Source organism: Corvus hawaiiensis, chromosome Z, assembly GCF_020740725.1.
Source record: "Corvus hawaiiensis isolate bCorHaw1 chromosome Z, bCorHaw1.pri.cur, whole genome shotgun sequence".
Lineage (NCBI taxonomy): Eukaryota > Metazoa > Chordata > Aves > Passeriformes > Corvidae > Corvus > Corvus hawaiiensis.
Genome location: NC_063255.1, coordinates 4,621,619 through 4,637,156, shown reverse-complemented (window position 1 = coordinate 4,637,156; position 15,538 = coordinate 4,621,619). Strand labels below are relative to the sequence as shown.

At 35.5% G+C, this 15,538-nt stretch overlaps 1 protein-coding gene across 4 annotated transcripts in view; it reads left to right on the top strand.

The window, feature by feature from the left end:
* Positions 1–15,538, top strand: part of KIF2A (kinesin family member 2A) — a 56,568-nt gene that overhangs the window by 31,582 nt on the left and 9,448 nt on the right. For all 4 annotated transcript variants that reach the window (XM_048290748.1, XM_048290750.1, XM_048290749.1 and 1 more), the window contains exons 9-16: positions 1,862–2,024; positions 5,352–5,442; positions 5,590–5,653; positions 6,060–6,151; positions 6,390–6,532; positions 7,246–7,450; positions 10,367–10,477; positions 14,089–14,156. In XM_048290748.1, the coding sequence (XP_048146705.1) occupies positions 1,862–2,024; positions 5,352–5,442; positions 5,590–5,653; positions 6,060–6,151; positions 6,390–6,532; positions 7,246–7,450; positions 10,367–10,477; positions 14,089–14,156 (937 nt within the window). The remainder of the gene's footprint in view (positions 1–1,861; positions 2,025–5,351; positions 5,443–5,589; positions 5,654–6,059; positions 6,152–6,389; positions 6,533–7,245; positions 7,451–10,366; positions 10,478–14,088; positions 14,157–15,538) is intronic.

Here is a 15,538-nt window from a genome sequence, read left to right as displayed (position 1 = left end):
GCTTCTATTTTTTTTTTCATTTTTACTTTTACTGTTGGGAAAAATGTCACTTTCTACCTGTGCTGAAGGTGGACAAAGTGAAATTGCAGTAAATGAAAACAAATTGTTATGGGACATTAATTGGGATTCAGAAGTAGGATTGGATTTTGTGAAAGTGGCATATCTTAGGTATTAGTGGTTGGGAGCTATTAAAAAAGTAGATCAGAGGTGTTTGTAGAAAGATGAATATCTAAGTAAAAATGAGGTTGATACTAAAGCCATTTTGCATTTTTAAGAATAAACTGCAGTAAAAAAGGTGTTAACTAAATAATCTATGGAGGGGATGATAATCTAGTACCCACATGATACAATCTCAGTTCATAAGAAACAGTATTTCTCATAAAATCTTAGAAAAGTATAAAAGAATTAAGGATACTAGACTGTTGCCCTATGAATAAAAGAAATAAAATTAATTTGTTTCGTCATCTCACAAATGCAGAATTATGACCAAAAACATTAGGTGTTCTCAGCACCAATTTTTCTGCAGATTGACTTTGCAGGAAGTAGGTGTTCAGAGTGACACCTTAAGATTTTAGTTCAGTGACATGAATTTATAATTGTGAAACGTGTGGTGGGTTTCAGAGACACTATTCCTAATTTTCATCAGCAAGGAATGCAGGTTCTCATACCAAATAGCTGGCAGGAAGTAAATGTCTTATTCCAAACAATTGTTAAAGAAAAATCCTTTTCTGACTGGTTAAACTAAAAAGGTTTTGCTGCAAAGAATTGTCCATCATACATTTCTTTTTGTCACTGTTCCTTACTTTTTGTCTGTGATTACTGCAGAATAATTGCATTTTATTTTATTGCAGTGCAGTTGAAAAATTGATTATACTGTGACTGGAATGTGTGTTTCCATTGGTGTGTAATGTAATGCAATGGTAACCATTGTACTGTTTGATCAGGATGTTAACTTGTGAAAAGGTTTCTATCTGGTTGTATAAAGTCACATCAAATTCTTGAACTGCATGCCTTAAGAAATTTTACATAGAAATGCAAGTAGGACACATTAGTGAATCCCAACTGTACACACAAAGGGTCTTTACTTTTGTGCATATTATGGATCACTGGGTTCTGTGTTTTGCTGACTCATATATCATACAACAATTAGCAGTAAATTGCAGTGCTGTATAGTAATTACAATCTGAGATTTCACTGTTGAAGTCACAGAGGTAGGAAGGATCATTATAATTTTCAGCTTTTTCTGCTTACAAGGTAATCTTCAGAAAGGATTTTACTTTAGAGGAATTATATATTAAAGATATGTACTGTAGGTTCCAGGAGGAGTACACAAATTAAGATGTCTGTGAGGAATGAAAGCGAAATTTAAAGAAAATATATAGATAAAAATTTAAAATAAAACATATTATCATAAGAATGGTAATTTCGTTGTGTTTTCAGTCGAAGCAGTATAGTACTGGCATCTAGTTTCTCCACTACAGAAGGTATTTATAAAAACTCAAAGGATTCTTACAGTAAGCTGTAAGACTTTATAGTCGCTGAGTAATAAGACCTCAAATCCATGAAAAGTGTTATAGAAGACATAATGTGTTACAATGATAGTGCTGTAGTTAATGATCATAGTCTTTCTAAACAGTTTTTACCTCTCTTTAATTTCTATCAATTGGTAGGATAGGATGAATAGACTTCCAAAATGAAATCTCTTCTGTAGCAGATTACTATCTAGGCATCAGAAGCCCTAATCCATTGCAGTGTTGTTACTTGGAGGAGCTGTGTTATCTGAGATAAGAGTGTAAACAAGGGGATAATGTAAAAATAATGATGTGTTGTTAGTTAAATATATATTTCACTTATTTTATAGAAACTTTAATGAAAGACCTTGATGTAATAACAATTCCTAGTAAAGATGTTGTGATGGTACATGAACCAAAACAAAAGGTGGATTTGACAAGGTACCTAGAAAACCAAACTTTTCGTTTTGATTATGCCTTTGATGACACGGCTCCTAATGAAATGGTTTACAGGTATGTGTATATGCTTTTATTTGGTGAATCTTTTTTGTCGTGTTTTTTCCATGCTAATAACTGTCACACTTAACCTTGGTCACAGACTTTCTTCTTACTATCTGTGTTACCAGATGGTATATTGCTACCTCCATTCTTTTACCTGTTTACTTTTGTTCTAACTCTTTATCCCTAATTCTTCACCTGCAATGTCATCTCCACCTCTGTGACCTCAGTCCTGCTCCCAATCCTTTTCCAAGCCCTGCTGCTTTCCAGGCTCTTGCAAGTATTGCCTGCCTCCTCAGCTGCTGATTACGTGAGCCACATAATGAGTTCTCCATCTGCTTCCGGGTTATTGTCTTATTTAGTGTGTGTGCAGCACCTGAGAAGCCTGAGTCGTGGCTTTTGGTCATCAGGAAACCTGGAAGAAAAGGAGAGCCCTAGCACCAAAGAGCTTGCAGTTTGAATATAGGATAATTAAGAGATGGAAACAAATCAGTAGAGGGTGAGAAAAGAGTTCAAATAAAGTGAGTGAGTTTATATTGCAGTATTGCCGAGGTACCTGAGCTAACTTACCTTCTGGAAGCAATCTGGCTGATATAACATGGAAGTGTATGGAGCTAAGTTATCTTGCTGAAAATGCCAAATCTTCCTAATTTAAAAACCAACAGCAACAGACACATATCCACTTTTAGGCCCAAGGTAATTGGATCTCCATTTTGTTCTTTGCTCTTCTGTTTCATTTCCACTGTTGGTACAGAATAATTCACACAGCATTTTTAAAAGCATGTTTAGATTTAACTATTTCCCTTGAACAAGTAACTAAATGAAGTACATACGGTTGAGGTACAACGGCAGGGTTAGACACTGTGACATAATCTTGGTCAAAATCTTGGTATGCATCTAAATACTGTGAAGCTTTTTGCAGGTAATATTGATAATAAAAAGAAATTTGATGAAGATAATTTTTCTTATGCTTGGGAACTGCTTCCCATAGTCTTAAAGAGTATTGACAGAGAAATATCTTAATTCTTGTTTTTAATCCAGAACTAGGAAGTAAGTGAAAGTTAGGATCATGACTTCATTGATAGTGGATAACAAAAAAATCATAGTAAAAGAATTCTTAAAAAGTTGTGAAAATAAAAACTTCTGTCTTATGCTTGTTATAATTAGAGAAGGGGGTGAAAGGAAAATCTTATAAACCTAACACTAACAAAAGAGTTCTAAACAGCAAAGCTGTGTCCTTGGAGATTTCTGTCTCTGCTGGTTGTCTGCTAGTAGCATCTTTCCTTTCCTTGATACTGAAGAGCTGTGGGAGAGCTTGCTGATTCATGATGCATGAAATAATTCTCTTGCTTGACAATCCATTCTTCTAATCTCCCTCCTTTCTTTATTTATCTGTGTGAACATAATGTTTAAATGTGAGAGGTGGCTTTGGTATACAGTGTTGTATTTTTGTGCTGAGTTTTTTCAGCTTTTTTTATTAGTTATGTAATATATTAATGGCAATATAGCAATATATTTTAAGATTATTGTATTCATACTGAAACAGTGAATCTCTAGTCTTTCTCCCTCTCCCTTATATGGCATAATAATGATTTTTTCTTGAAGGGTAGTCTGCTTTAAGGTCTCCTGTAATAATAGAAGTAAGAGCAAGATGGGTATCATGCTGTGCTCTCACCAGAACCTCAGGGTCATACTGAGGAAAAAAATGTTGTGTCAAGATGCTCCAGTTTTCTCCAATATGCTAAATTTACTGTATGTCTATACTGAAAAAATGTTGTTCAGTCCAAGGTAGAAAAATACTGCTCTATTATTACTACTACTACTGCCATTAATACCATTATTACTACTGTTATTATTTTGCTTAACCTGTATTTTAAGTATTTTTAATCCATGAGGCACAGCCCTGAGTTGCAAATTTTTGTTAATATTAAAGAACACTCACTAGTTGGAATGGGTATGCCTTGGGAGTTTTAAAGGAGAACCAGTTTACATTTCTGAAGGACCAAGATTACAAATAAAATTTCTGGTAAAAGTAAAGTTGGACTCTTTCGACATACTCATTTGGAGTTGTGAATCCTTTACAAAAACTTTTTTAGATATGTTTATATTTTGTCTTACTTTAAAATAGATACCTTTAAGTCCCTTTTTAATAAATCAGTAAAATAAATAGTTTGAAATTCAATCAAACAGAAGTAATGGAGTGTGCTTCTAAGATGGATAGACTGTCAATTTTAAAATTTTTATGTATAGAAAGAACAAACATCAAAATATGGGAATATCCTCTTGGGAAGACAGGACGTACATACTTAGAAGAAGCAAAGAAAGAAAGACTAAGGCTGTTCAGGAATCATCTAGTATATTCTTGATGAAAATTCACGATTCAGCTAACATAGATTCTTTACATAACCCTGGGTTGCTGCTGAATGGCTCAGTCTAGCCCATATTATTTTTGTAAGTGATGTTGTGTTTGAAAGCAGAGTGAAAGAAGGTTGGAGCATCTCAGTGTTTCTGTAATTAATTTTTTCTTTTGTTGGTCACTTATAGGTAATTTATGTGTAAACAACTGGAAAAAGTTTGGAAAGAGTTTTGCAGAGAGACTTTCTCTATGTGTAACTCTCCATTAGTTTACCCTTTGCCTTTGGAGTGTACAGGGAAATAATGGTGATAAGCAGCTGAAGTAGGAACAATAACTCTTTGTTTCTTAAAGTAAAAATTAATTCTCTAAAAAAAGAAATGATACTTCAGAAAATATTTTTGACACAGCAAATAGTGCCTCAGGGATAACTGGATTTTTTCATTCTTAAGAGCTTGGTTATCCATTATCTTGAGCCCTTTTTTAATGTATGCATGTTCTCAATTTGAGATGTGCAATGTTGTTTTGGCTGCTTGTCTTTCAAATTTAATCTTGGAAGTTGATTTGGGGAGAAAAAAAAAACCTACAGCAGAATTTTAGTATTGACAAAACTCCTATCTGCTACACTGTCATACTTCAATATCTTATTCTGGCATCTTTAGGGAGCTCCAGACTCCATTTAGTAAACTGTGGGGTGTTGGATTATTAAAAAAAGGAAATCATTGTTTTGGGGTTTAAAGAAGAGTAATACTGTTGCAAAATGAATGAGAGAGATCTTGTAGCTTACGATGGTTTGGAAAATTCTAATACCTTAGAGCTGGTAGTCTCCTTACTTCAGAAAGTAAAGTAAGAATGTCCTTTGACCTCTCAAAGTATAGGATATAAAGTATCTATTTTGTAACTTTTGGCCTTATCATTTTAATTTTCCTTGTGGTAGTGGCATCTTAAAGTACTTCAGTTTCTTAAGTACAGATTTTTTTGCATTTAAGGTTTACAGCTCGACCATTAGTGGAGACCATATTTGAAAGGGGAATGGCCACTTGTTTTGCATATGGACAAACAGGCAGTGGAAAAACCCATGTAAGTAGTTCTACAAGTCAGCAATACTCTTTTTTTGTAAATGACATACTTAAATGAGTTCTAATAAAACAGAAATATGTAAACTACAGTTCTGTGATTTTTATGGTGCTTTCCTTTTCTCCTTTGTTTTTATTTTATTTAATTTAGACTATGGGTGGCGACTTTTCAGGAAAGAACCAAGATTGTTCTAAAGGCATATATGCACTTGCAGGTGAGACTTCATTGATCAGTTGGCTTCGGGCAGATCAGTTGAGATCTATAAATTTTCTACTCTTTGTCATACAAATATAACAGTTTACCTACTTTACATTACAGTGGAGCCTTGATAACATCAAAAGTTGTTCCTAGATGTGTATCCTTTGCACAATAATGTAAATATAGATTACTTAACAAAAATGCAGTAACAGATGATGTAAGTTTATAATTTTGGTGTCTTCTGCATCTTCCAGTGTAATGTGGCAATTTAGACTGTGTTGTTTTAGACTTGGTTGACTGACCCTATCTGTCATTCTTGGAAAATATGAGATGCTGTAAAACAGACTGTTACACATGAATGAATCTTCACTAAATGAAAACACATGATGAGATTAATTTTTATTCTGGAAATGTATTCACAGCTCGAGATGTCTTTCTAATGCTAAAGAAGCCAAACTATAAGAAGTTAGAACTTCAAGTATATGCAACATTTTTTGAGATCTACAGTGGTAAGGTCAGTACTTGGTCTTTTTCTAAGAGGGAATTTCTTATACATAAGATTTTGAGCTTGTCACATAAAAGATTTTTTTTTTCCTCTTTGTATTAAAAGCTGAATTTCAAAGAATTCTTTACATTTCCCTTCCAATCATGTATTTCCATGGAATGTTTTGCATTATTTGAAATGGAATTTGAAACAGGGATTTTTTTTTAAAACTGCTCTTTTAACTATTCTGTTTTCCTCCTTCCCTAAGGTTTTTGACTTGTTGAACAGGAAGACAAAATTAAGAGTGTTAGAAGATGGTAAACAGCAAGTCCAGGTGGTGGGATTACAGGAGCGGGAAGTCAAATGTGTTGAAGACGTGTTGAAGCTTATTGAAGTGGGAAACAGCTGCAGGTATCTTCCATAGCTTACACCAGTTTTTCATTGTACGTTAAAAAATCACAACAAGATTTTTTGGGAGTATCTTTGTTTGGTATTTAATATGCAATGGATTTTTTGATGATGTCTGCAATAAGGAATCTACCTGTGTTTTAAATGGAAACATTTAGAGTTCTCTGTCTCCTAAAGAGAAATAACTGATTTTTCAGGAGGATGTGAATTGCATGCATTATGTAAGCAGCTTACTGACTTAAATTCACATCATTTGAAAACTGGACTGCTGCCAGGTTCTTCATCTGTAAAAGGCCTTGATGTGTACTGGCAGAGGTTAAGCACTTTTTTTTTTTTTTTTTAAAGATTTCAGCTTCATTGTTTTTAAAATTAGCCTTGAGCATGGACTGCTGCATGATCAGATAAAAGTGCCATCAGCATTTTTTGTGTAAACTCTCTGATAATCTGAAATATATGAAGATAACATTTTAAAAGGCAGGCAAAATGTTACTAACCTTCCATTTCTTTCAAAGAGATGGAAAAAGAGGCATAATTGTACTACGTATATCCAATTATTAGGGTTCTATGTCTAGTGTCCACAAGAGTGTTAGACGTGCTGTCAACATGTAAGAAAATACAGGAACCTGGCCTGAAAAACCTGTCATTGTGAGGTTAGTGTTTAATATGTATGGTCCTCCAGTGGTTAATATCTTTCCCTGCTCTTCTCTTGTTTAAAGGACATCTGGCCAGACATCTGCAAATGCACACTCATCTCGAAGCCATGCAGTGTTTCAGATTATTCTCAGAAGGAAAGGGAAATTGCATGGTAAATTTTCTCTGATTGATTTGGCTGGCAATGAAAGAGGAGCAGATACTTCGAGTGCAGATAGGCAGACTCGACTGGAAGGTGCAGAAATTAACAAGAGCCTTTTAGCACTCAAGGTAACTGATAATGTTTCTATTGCCCTTGAGTAGGTGAAAGCCTACATATAATAGCAGTGACAAGTAAAATTAGTGTTTTTGCAGGCTTTGCTTGTCTACATTGTCTACTGATATGACAGATAAAACAGTGTATTGATTTTTCCTCTCCATGCCTGAGGGAACACTTAGTAAGTCCCAAGTAGAAACAATGCAGAAACATTGAGCTATCAACTTACATGTAGTTTTTGTAAAATAAAATCAAAACACCCCACCATAACCAGCCAACCAACTGAAAAACAGAACAAAACCCCCAAACAAACGAAACAGAAAATACCCCAAATAAAACAACTTCACAAGTCCCCAGTGGTTGAATTTGCAGACATTTCTGATATATATCTGAAATAGGAAAGCAAATTAGTTACTTAGGTACTCAAAATATGAAGTACTAACAGGAAATATTCTTACTGATCTCACTATTTATTTCCCTTTTAAATAAAAAATAAAACTACACTGACAACATATTTACTGCTGTTAATATATTGACTATAGCATAGCAACAGCAACATGTCCAGAAAAACTAGCAAATAATTAAAATAAACCTTGAAAGGTGAAATCCATTCTTGACAACTCTTCTTCATAGCAAATTGTCTGACACAGTCACTTTACAGATTTTCATACATCAGTCCAGGACATATAAACAGAGCTAAGAAATACTACTTAAATATTCGTCTGCCTTTTTTGTATGATGTTTTATGGTGCTTAGAAAAGGTTCAGTCTGAATAGGGAAAGTAATTTTTTGATTTCAAACTGGAGAAACAGTAATTGTGAATGTCTGAGAATTTATTTCTGGTTTTGGTTAGTTTTGCTTAGGTTTACTACTCTCAGCACCAACACTGGTGTTATATAAAAAATCTGAACCCCAAGATCACTGTGGTTACTTTTTTATTCCCAATATAAACTTGGGAGAAAACTGGCATCTGACTAAACAGATCTCACAACACACCACAAAATAGTGATGTATAATGTGTCATTACAAATTTGTATGGCATGTTGAAAAACTGGAAGCAGCAGTTCCAAAACTGTGGCCTATTCTGATTTAGCATCAAAGAAAGCAATGCAGGGACCATTGGGTTGATATTACTACTAGTTTCCAAATGTAATTGAATAAAGCTATCTTGTTTTGGGGGTTTGGTTTTTGGTTTTTTTTCGAGTTTATTTATTTTGTTCTGGATAGTGCTCATACAACATATTGGGTTAATTTTTATACAAATTGTCTTTTTGATTATAGCAAAAGGTTCTGCTGCTGCTGTACCAGTGATTTTCATCCAAATTGTATGGGGGAGGGGGAAATAAAAAGAAATTGAGGTCTTTCAGAGGTCTAAAAGGTGGTACAAAAAGATAGAAGTTTCTCAGTGATAAGTTTTCCATTTTTCGTCTCTTGCCAAAAGCATTACACAGCCTTTTCCATTTGTATTCAGGAGCCATGAAGTTATTTTCAAGTTCCAATTAAACTTGTATGTTCTGACAAAATGGCCTTTGTTGCTAATCCAAGATTTGCTCTTTCCATCTGTATATCAGTCCTGTGTTAACCTGTTCAGGCTTTTGGCCCGGGAAGTTGTTTGTATAATGTCTTTACATGGAAGTAGTGTGGTCATTTTGTTACCTGGTTTTCAGAGCTGTAATAAAAACCAAAAGTAGTTTAAAACTGTTTCAAATTTAGAAGTTGCTGGTGTCTTTCTATAATCTTTTACTAATAAGGAGATAACCCAATTCTAATTTTTCAGGAGTAAGCAAACTAAAAACCATTATAGTAAATTAAAATATCTTAATTAAACTTGCTGATTGCCATATCAGTAATTCAACAATAGGACGTGTCTGCAGCTGGAGGATTAGTTGAATTTCTGTAGAATTATTCATGTAACACCGAGGCCATTCCATCTATTAGTGCAGCTAAAAGCAAAGCTCTAATTTGAAAAACATTTGAAGTGTGGTTGGTTGTAGAAGTTCTGTGTGTAGATTTGTTAGAAGTGCACCAAGGAAGCCTTCCATCTGAAGAGATGTCTGTTAAGGCAAAGGCAGAATCTGGAATTAACAGTCAAAATATTATGATGACAACAAAATTTAAAATTAAAATTTCTTGGCTTATTAGACAATCTTAGAGTGCTGAGTGGACAGAACTGATGGTTAGATTAATGGTATCTTGGTTTGCACTGTTGTACTTCGTTGCTGCTGTAACTTCTGTAGTAATTATATCTATACAGTATTGCTCATTGGAACCAAATCAATTGCAAATATTAGTGTAGCCTCTTGCCTCTGTGAATGGAAGAGAAGATCTTATCCCTGTTTCTTCACATAAAGAGTATTTTAGAACAGGGAACTACCTTACGTTTTCAAGTGTCTTCCAATGCTAAGTAGAGAGCTTGCTTCCAGTAGAGAGCTGTGCCTGCTTGGTTTGTGACTTGTGGAAGCTTTCAGAAAGTTTGTTTTCTTCTAAGCTGTAAAGAAAGACAGTGGTAGAGTCAGAATCAAAGCCGCTGCTTTTAACTGATACAGTTAACCCATGTCCCTGTCCATACTGCTGCTGCTGGCAGAGGTTGTATGTCATTCAGGTTTTTGTAGCTGATAATCAGGAATAATTTTAAGCCTGAACATTTCACATCAACACTGTTTAGTTTTATTGTTGGATACAATAGATGTAAGCAATTTGGATGGCATCGAGACAGTTTTTAGGCGTCTAATCCTTTTTAAATTCCTTCCTCTCTACTGAGCTTAATGAGAGGTAGAAGCCTAACACTTATTGAATCCAAGCTTCAGTGGTAAATTTTAATGATATTTTTGGGGGAGACCATCAAATATAAGGCATGTATTTTCCGATTCTGAATTGCATTTTTATTATGTTTATTTAACCCATGATGAAGAACCTTTTTGTTCTTTTAGGAGTGCATAAGAGCCTTAGGCCGAAATAAACCTCACACACCCTTCAGAGCAAGTAAACTTACTCAGGTGCTAAGAGATTCATTCATTGGAGAAAACTCACGTACCTGTATGGTAAGTTGATTTGGTTTATTACAAAGAGAAAAGACACTGCAAATTTAGGCTTTTATGTTTAAAATTGGTTGCTTGCTACTGGCAGTGTGTTGGACTTAAATTTATTCACTAATTGACATTGTATGTGGAGGGGGATTTCAATAGAGACATTTCTCAATGGTTTGGATTGAATATTAGGAGAAATTTCTTCACCAAAGGGTTTGTCAAGCATTGGAACACGCTGCTCAGGGAAGTGGTCTAGTCACAATCCTTAGAGATATTTAAAATGCATAAATGTTGAATAGCTGTAAATGTGCATTTGCACCAGTCTGAAAACCAGAATTCTTGTGACAGATGAGGGAAAAGACAGATAAAAGTCCTGATGTCCAGCTGTTTTATTTGTGCATCCTTAACATTTCTCCTTATGAGAATGTGAACGCTCTGCAGTGCATACTGATTACTAGGCTTGTTTGTTTTGGTTACTTTTCACAAGCTTCTTTGAATTAATTAGTCAAGAGGCCAGAGAAGTCTGCAGACCACAGTGTGAAAACCATGGTCTGAGGGCAGCTTAATCTTCCCTTTAGGTGTTAGGTATGGTTCTAATTTGAAAATGGTAGTAAAATAGCATTTTATTAACCTTTTTTACTCCAGTTTTCTAATGAAATGACAGGATATTTTTTTTTTCCATTGAGACATACCTGACCAAGCTGAAGATGTCCCTGCTCACTGCATGGGGGTTGAACTAAATGACCTCTAGAGGTCTATTCCAACTCAAATCATTGTATGACTCTATAACTTCATAAATCCTATGCAGGATTAGATAGCTAGATGGTGCGATTCTAGCAGGTGTATCCACACTGCTGAAGGAGGTTTGAAAAAGTAGCCTGTTGGAAGTTACTCTCTGCACATGGAATAATTACCATTTGTGAATATTTCATGAAGTTCTTAATTAATAAAAAGAATCCCCTCTGAAAGTGGAAATATGCTTGAATTATTTTTTTTATTTTCTCATTCACATAGCTACAGTCTCTTTTCAATTAAGCTTAAGAAACCCCTTTGATGATAAGATACTGCTTTCAAATTCATTTTTCTGCTATTTTTCTTAGTATTAAGACCACTTGTGACATTCTGGTTTTAGCGTTTGTTTACATGAATTTTTTAATTAAGAATTTAATCAGCAGTTTCATCTTAAGATATTGTTGTGGTTTAACCCCAGCCAACAACTGGGATTATTATTAAGGAATTTGTCAAAAGACAATTTGATCCAATGTTCAAATGTGCTTTTTGAATAAGACATTTTGTAACTATGTGGTGCTTTTTAATGCGGAATGTGTATAAAATGAGGTAGTAAAATCTTGTGATTTTTAACTTACTTAAAGATTCCTGAAATAATAAAATACCTGTTGCATGTTTTCCACTTGCTTTCTGATGTGAATCTGTAAGCAGGATATTTGAGTAAAACTCATTTTTATGTGACTCTTCCTTTTATTGTTTCTGGGTATATTGCAATTGTAAAAGTTACATATTTAGGGATGGAGTATTCTCTCTGTATATAACATTAAACGATGATTTGGAAATTTTGTTTTTTCAAATGTCAGAAAAATATTTTGAAAATAACTTCATAATGTGGACAGTTAGGACTAGGATTTGCTTCCTTCAAAACAAATCCAGAGACTTACAGTCAGCATAAATAAGTTTTTTTAAATTTTATCAGTCGTTGTCGTTTTAGTCTTTTCTTTTTTAAATAGTTTGAGAAACCATTTTAAGTTGTTTTTGAACAGTTGCATGGTAGGATAATGTATCATCATTTGAAAGTTGCAATGTGACTACACAGAATAGTCTCATTTTTTAACCAGTGCTACTCTTTGACATGTTGCATCCTTGATGTGCTGCAGTCATAGCTGAAGTCAGACCCCTCAGCCCTCCAGGATGGGAGTAGGAACCTGCAGACTTCCGTGTCCCAACAGGGCCATTGATCCCACTGTGATGGCTTATAAGCAGTGTAGACACAGTCAAAATAGGAAGAATGGTTATTACAAGTCTATGGATACTCCTGTCCATAAGTAGTGCAGCTTTTTCCATTCTCATTTGGAATTAGGAACAAGAAAGTCCTTCTGTCCTGCCTGGACTGGGCTTGTTGGGGCATGAGGAGAGGTCGTACACCAAGACTTGTGCACAAGTTCATGTGCCCTGAACAGGGTATCCACACAGACCAGGGCACCTGCAATGGCACTTCCCTAGAGCAGCTGCACCTTGTGCTCTTTAAAATGTTGAAGCAGTCTGCTAGTGTTACAGCACAGTGGTAGTAAATAGGTAAAGCAAAAGCCACACACATAAAGCAAAGGAAAACATGAAATTCATTCACCACTTCCAGCTGTTGGGACAGTTCAGCTGTCCCCAGGCTGTATCACATGTAACAATGCCTTGGGAAGACAAATGCCATTATTCTAAACATCCCTGTCTGTGGCATGCTCTGAACACTGCACTGGTGGAAGAGATGTATGCATTTTTCACGTTATGTGAGTATGGAAGGGAACTCCTGGGTTTTGTTAATTAACACCCAGAACAAGAGACATGCAGTTGTGTGATCTTAAATATAAGCTTGTTGTTTTCCTTAGTAACTGATGCATACCAGTATTAGAGGTTTAAACATAGGACTGTGTGGTAACAGGCTCTATACTTTCTAACCCACTTCCGCCACATATTTTTCCTTTCTCCCCAGAAGGAGAAATTCCTCTCAGGATGACTGGCTGTACTTTTATACAGGAATGTCAGCAGCAGGATGAAAGAGAAGACTGGGATTATTTAATCACCATCAGTTTCAGTCTTCTGAGTCTGTGATGCCACAAAAATGTTAGTGTGTAGGATCATAGAGGTGTTTGTTCTGGGTAGAGCCTTTATGACTCTTCAGAAAAGAACACAAGTGGAAAAATTGGACTGCTGAGAGAAACTAGGACAAATAGTGATCCCAGTTTTCCCAATCACTGTTTTAATTTTGCTGATTTCAGGAAAGGTGGTGCTATCTTCAGAGTATTTCATTTGACTGGAAAAAGAAAGACCTTCAGATTCCAGATAGGTCTCATAAAAGGTTTGCCATCAAGTATTGTTTACAGATAATTTCTAATTGAGAAAAAATACATCTCTGCTTAGGAAAATAGTTAAACTCAAGCTTACCTTTACTATTATTAAGTACAGTTTCTGATGTGGCCAAAATCAGCATAGAATCTCCTTGAACAGAGGACAGCCTAAAAAGATACATAGAAAAAATAATGGCGTAATTGTTTGTAGGATATACTAGACTTAGGGTCTATTGAGTTGCATATTTCCATTTTTGAGGAGTTTATTTTTTCAGTTAAAATTTTGCATTTACACAGTACGTTACCAATATGGTTGGGGAAATTGAATTTCTATGAATTCTTGATATTCCTTGTACGGTTAAAAAAATTAAATTGAAGCTTTGACTGGACATCTGTGTCCCTTAGATGATGTTGTATAAGGACAGCTATACATAGTAGACATTCTTTGTAGAAGTTCAGAAATTAAACTGGAGATTAAAAAATATATATATTTAAATTCATCTACCCTTTCATCTGTACAAAGTGATTTACTAACGTGTGGCTTGTTTTCTCCAGATTGCTACAATTTCTCCAGGAATGGCATCATGTGAAAACACTCTCAATACATTGAGATACGCAAATAGGTATGAAAAATGTTATTTCTTAAATCTATACTATATATTGATGACTGACATTTGAAACAGTGTTGTTCCATGATGTATGATTATTTTAGCTACTTGAATAATTTGATTGTAGTTGTGTTTCTTAATAAGATTAAAACCAAATTATTGATCCAGGCTCACATTTAACTTAAATTATCACTCTGTACAACCATTAGAAAATACTCCATTGAATCTGCATCTGTGCCATTATCCAAAGATGGATAATGTGGGTTGCAAGGTATGTGGAAGATGCTGCTATTAGTTTTGCCCTTGCTTTGAAGGGACCATCTCTTGCATTAGGGATAAGTTGCTGTTTATGACAATTCCCTGGGGTGTTGGCTAAAATACTTTTCTGTGATGTGATTTTTTTTCCATCCCTTTGGTGGAATTGTGTGCAGTTGTACAATCCGTATTATATATACATATAAAATTTCATGCTTCCCAAATTCAGGCAAATATCTGAGAACCCTAAGTAAAGAAGCAGAAAATCCAACAGGCTTTATGGTCACTTTAGAGAAATTAGCACCTCCAGGGGCAGATGCATCACTTGAGACCTGTATTGCTCTAAGAAAGTGTTCAACTCTCTGCAGTGAGTGTGCAAGGAACCCTCACCTGCTGCAGTTCTCCTGCATTTAAAGTCTATGGAGATGGGGCGATCAGGTCCTGTGTGTCCCTGCAGCCAGTCCTGTGACCCAGAGACACGCCACGCTTTACTGCAAAGGACAAAGGTGGCAGATGGCCTCTGGGCCATCAGAAGCCCTGGCTTTGCCAGAAGAGGCCACCATTTGGGGGCCTGCTTGCCCCAGTGAGAGGTCAGACAGGACCACAACTGCTTCTGCTTGGCTAGGCACAAAGGCTTGCTAGGAAGGCTTACTGCCTGCTCCTGTCAATCTCCAAATGTCCCTATGTCTGGAGTTAGTAGTAAACCTGCCTGGCTTGGACCAGTCTGTGTCATTTCCTCCCTGAAGAGAAGGAGGTATCTACTCCTCTGCTTAGAGTAATATGATGGAGGACCTTGCACATTCAAGACTTGTTGGAACTTCTACCCCTTACAGAATTTGGGTTGCTGAAGTGACTCCATGAGAAGTCACTACAAAACAAATTAAGCACCTCTTTCTACTGTACTTAATAGTTGTACTGAAAGTGTTTCCTTCCCTTAGTGTTAAAATTGCTTGTTGTTATGGAGTATATACCTGCCACTGTAATGTTGCTTCATATGTTTTGTGTAGTTTTTTTTTTTTTCCCCTAACAATACATCGTTTTCATAGTACAGTTAGTTTTTCGGTGCTGGACACTAGTGTGTGGGCAGTGACAAGAGGAGGTGAAATAGAATTTACACATTTGTAGCTGTAGTGATTAGATAT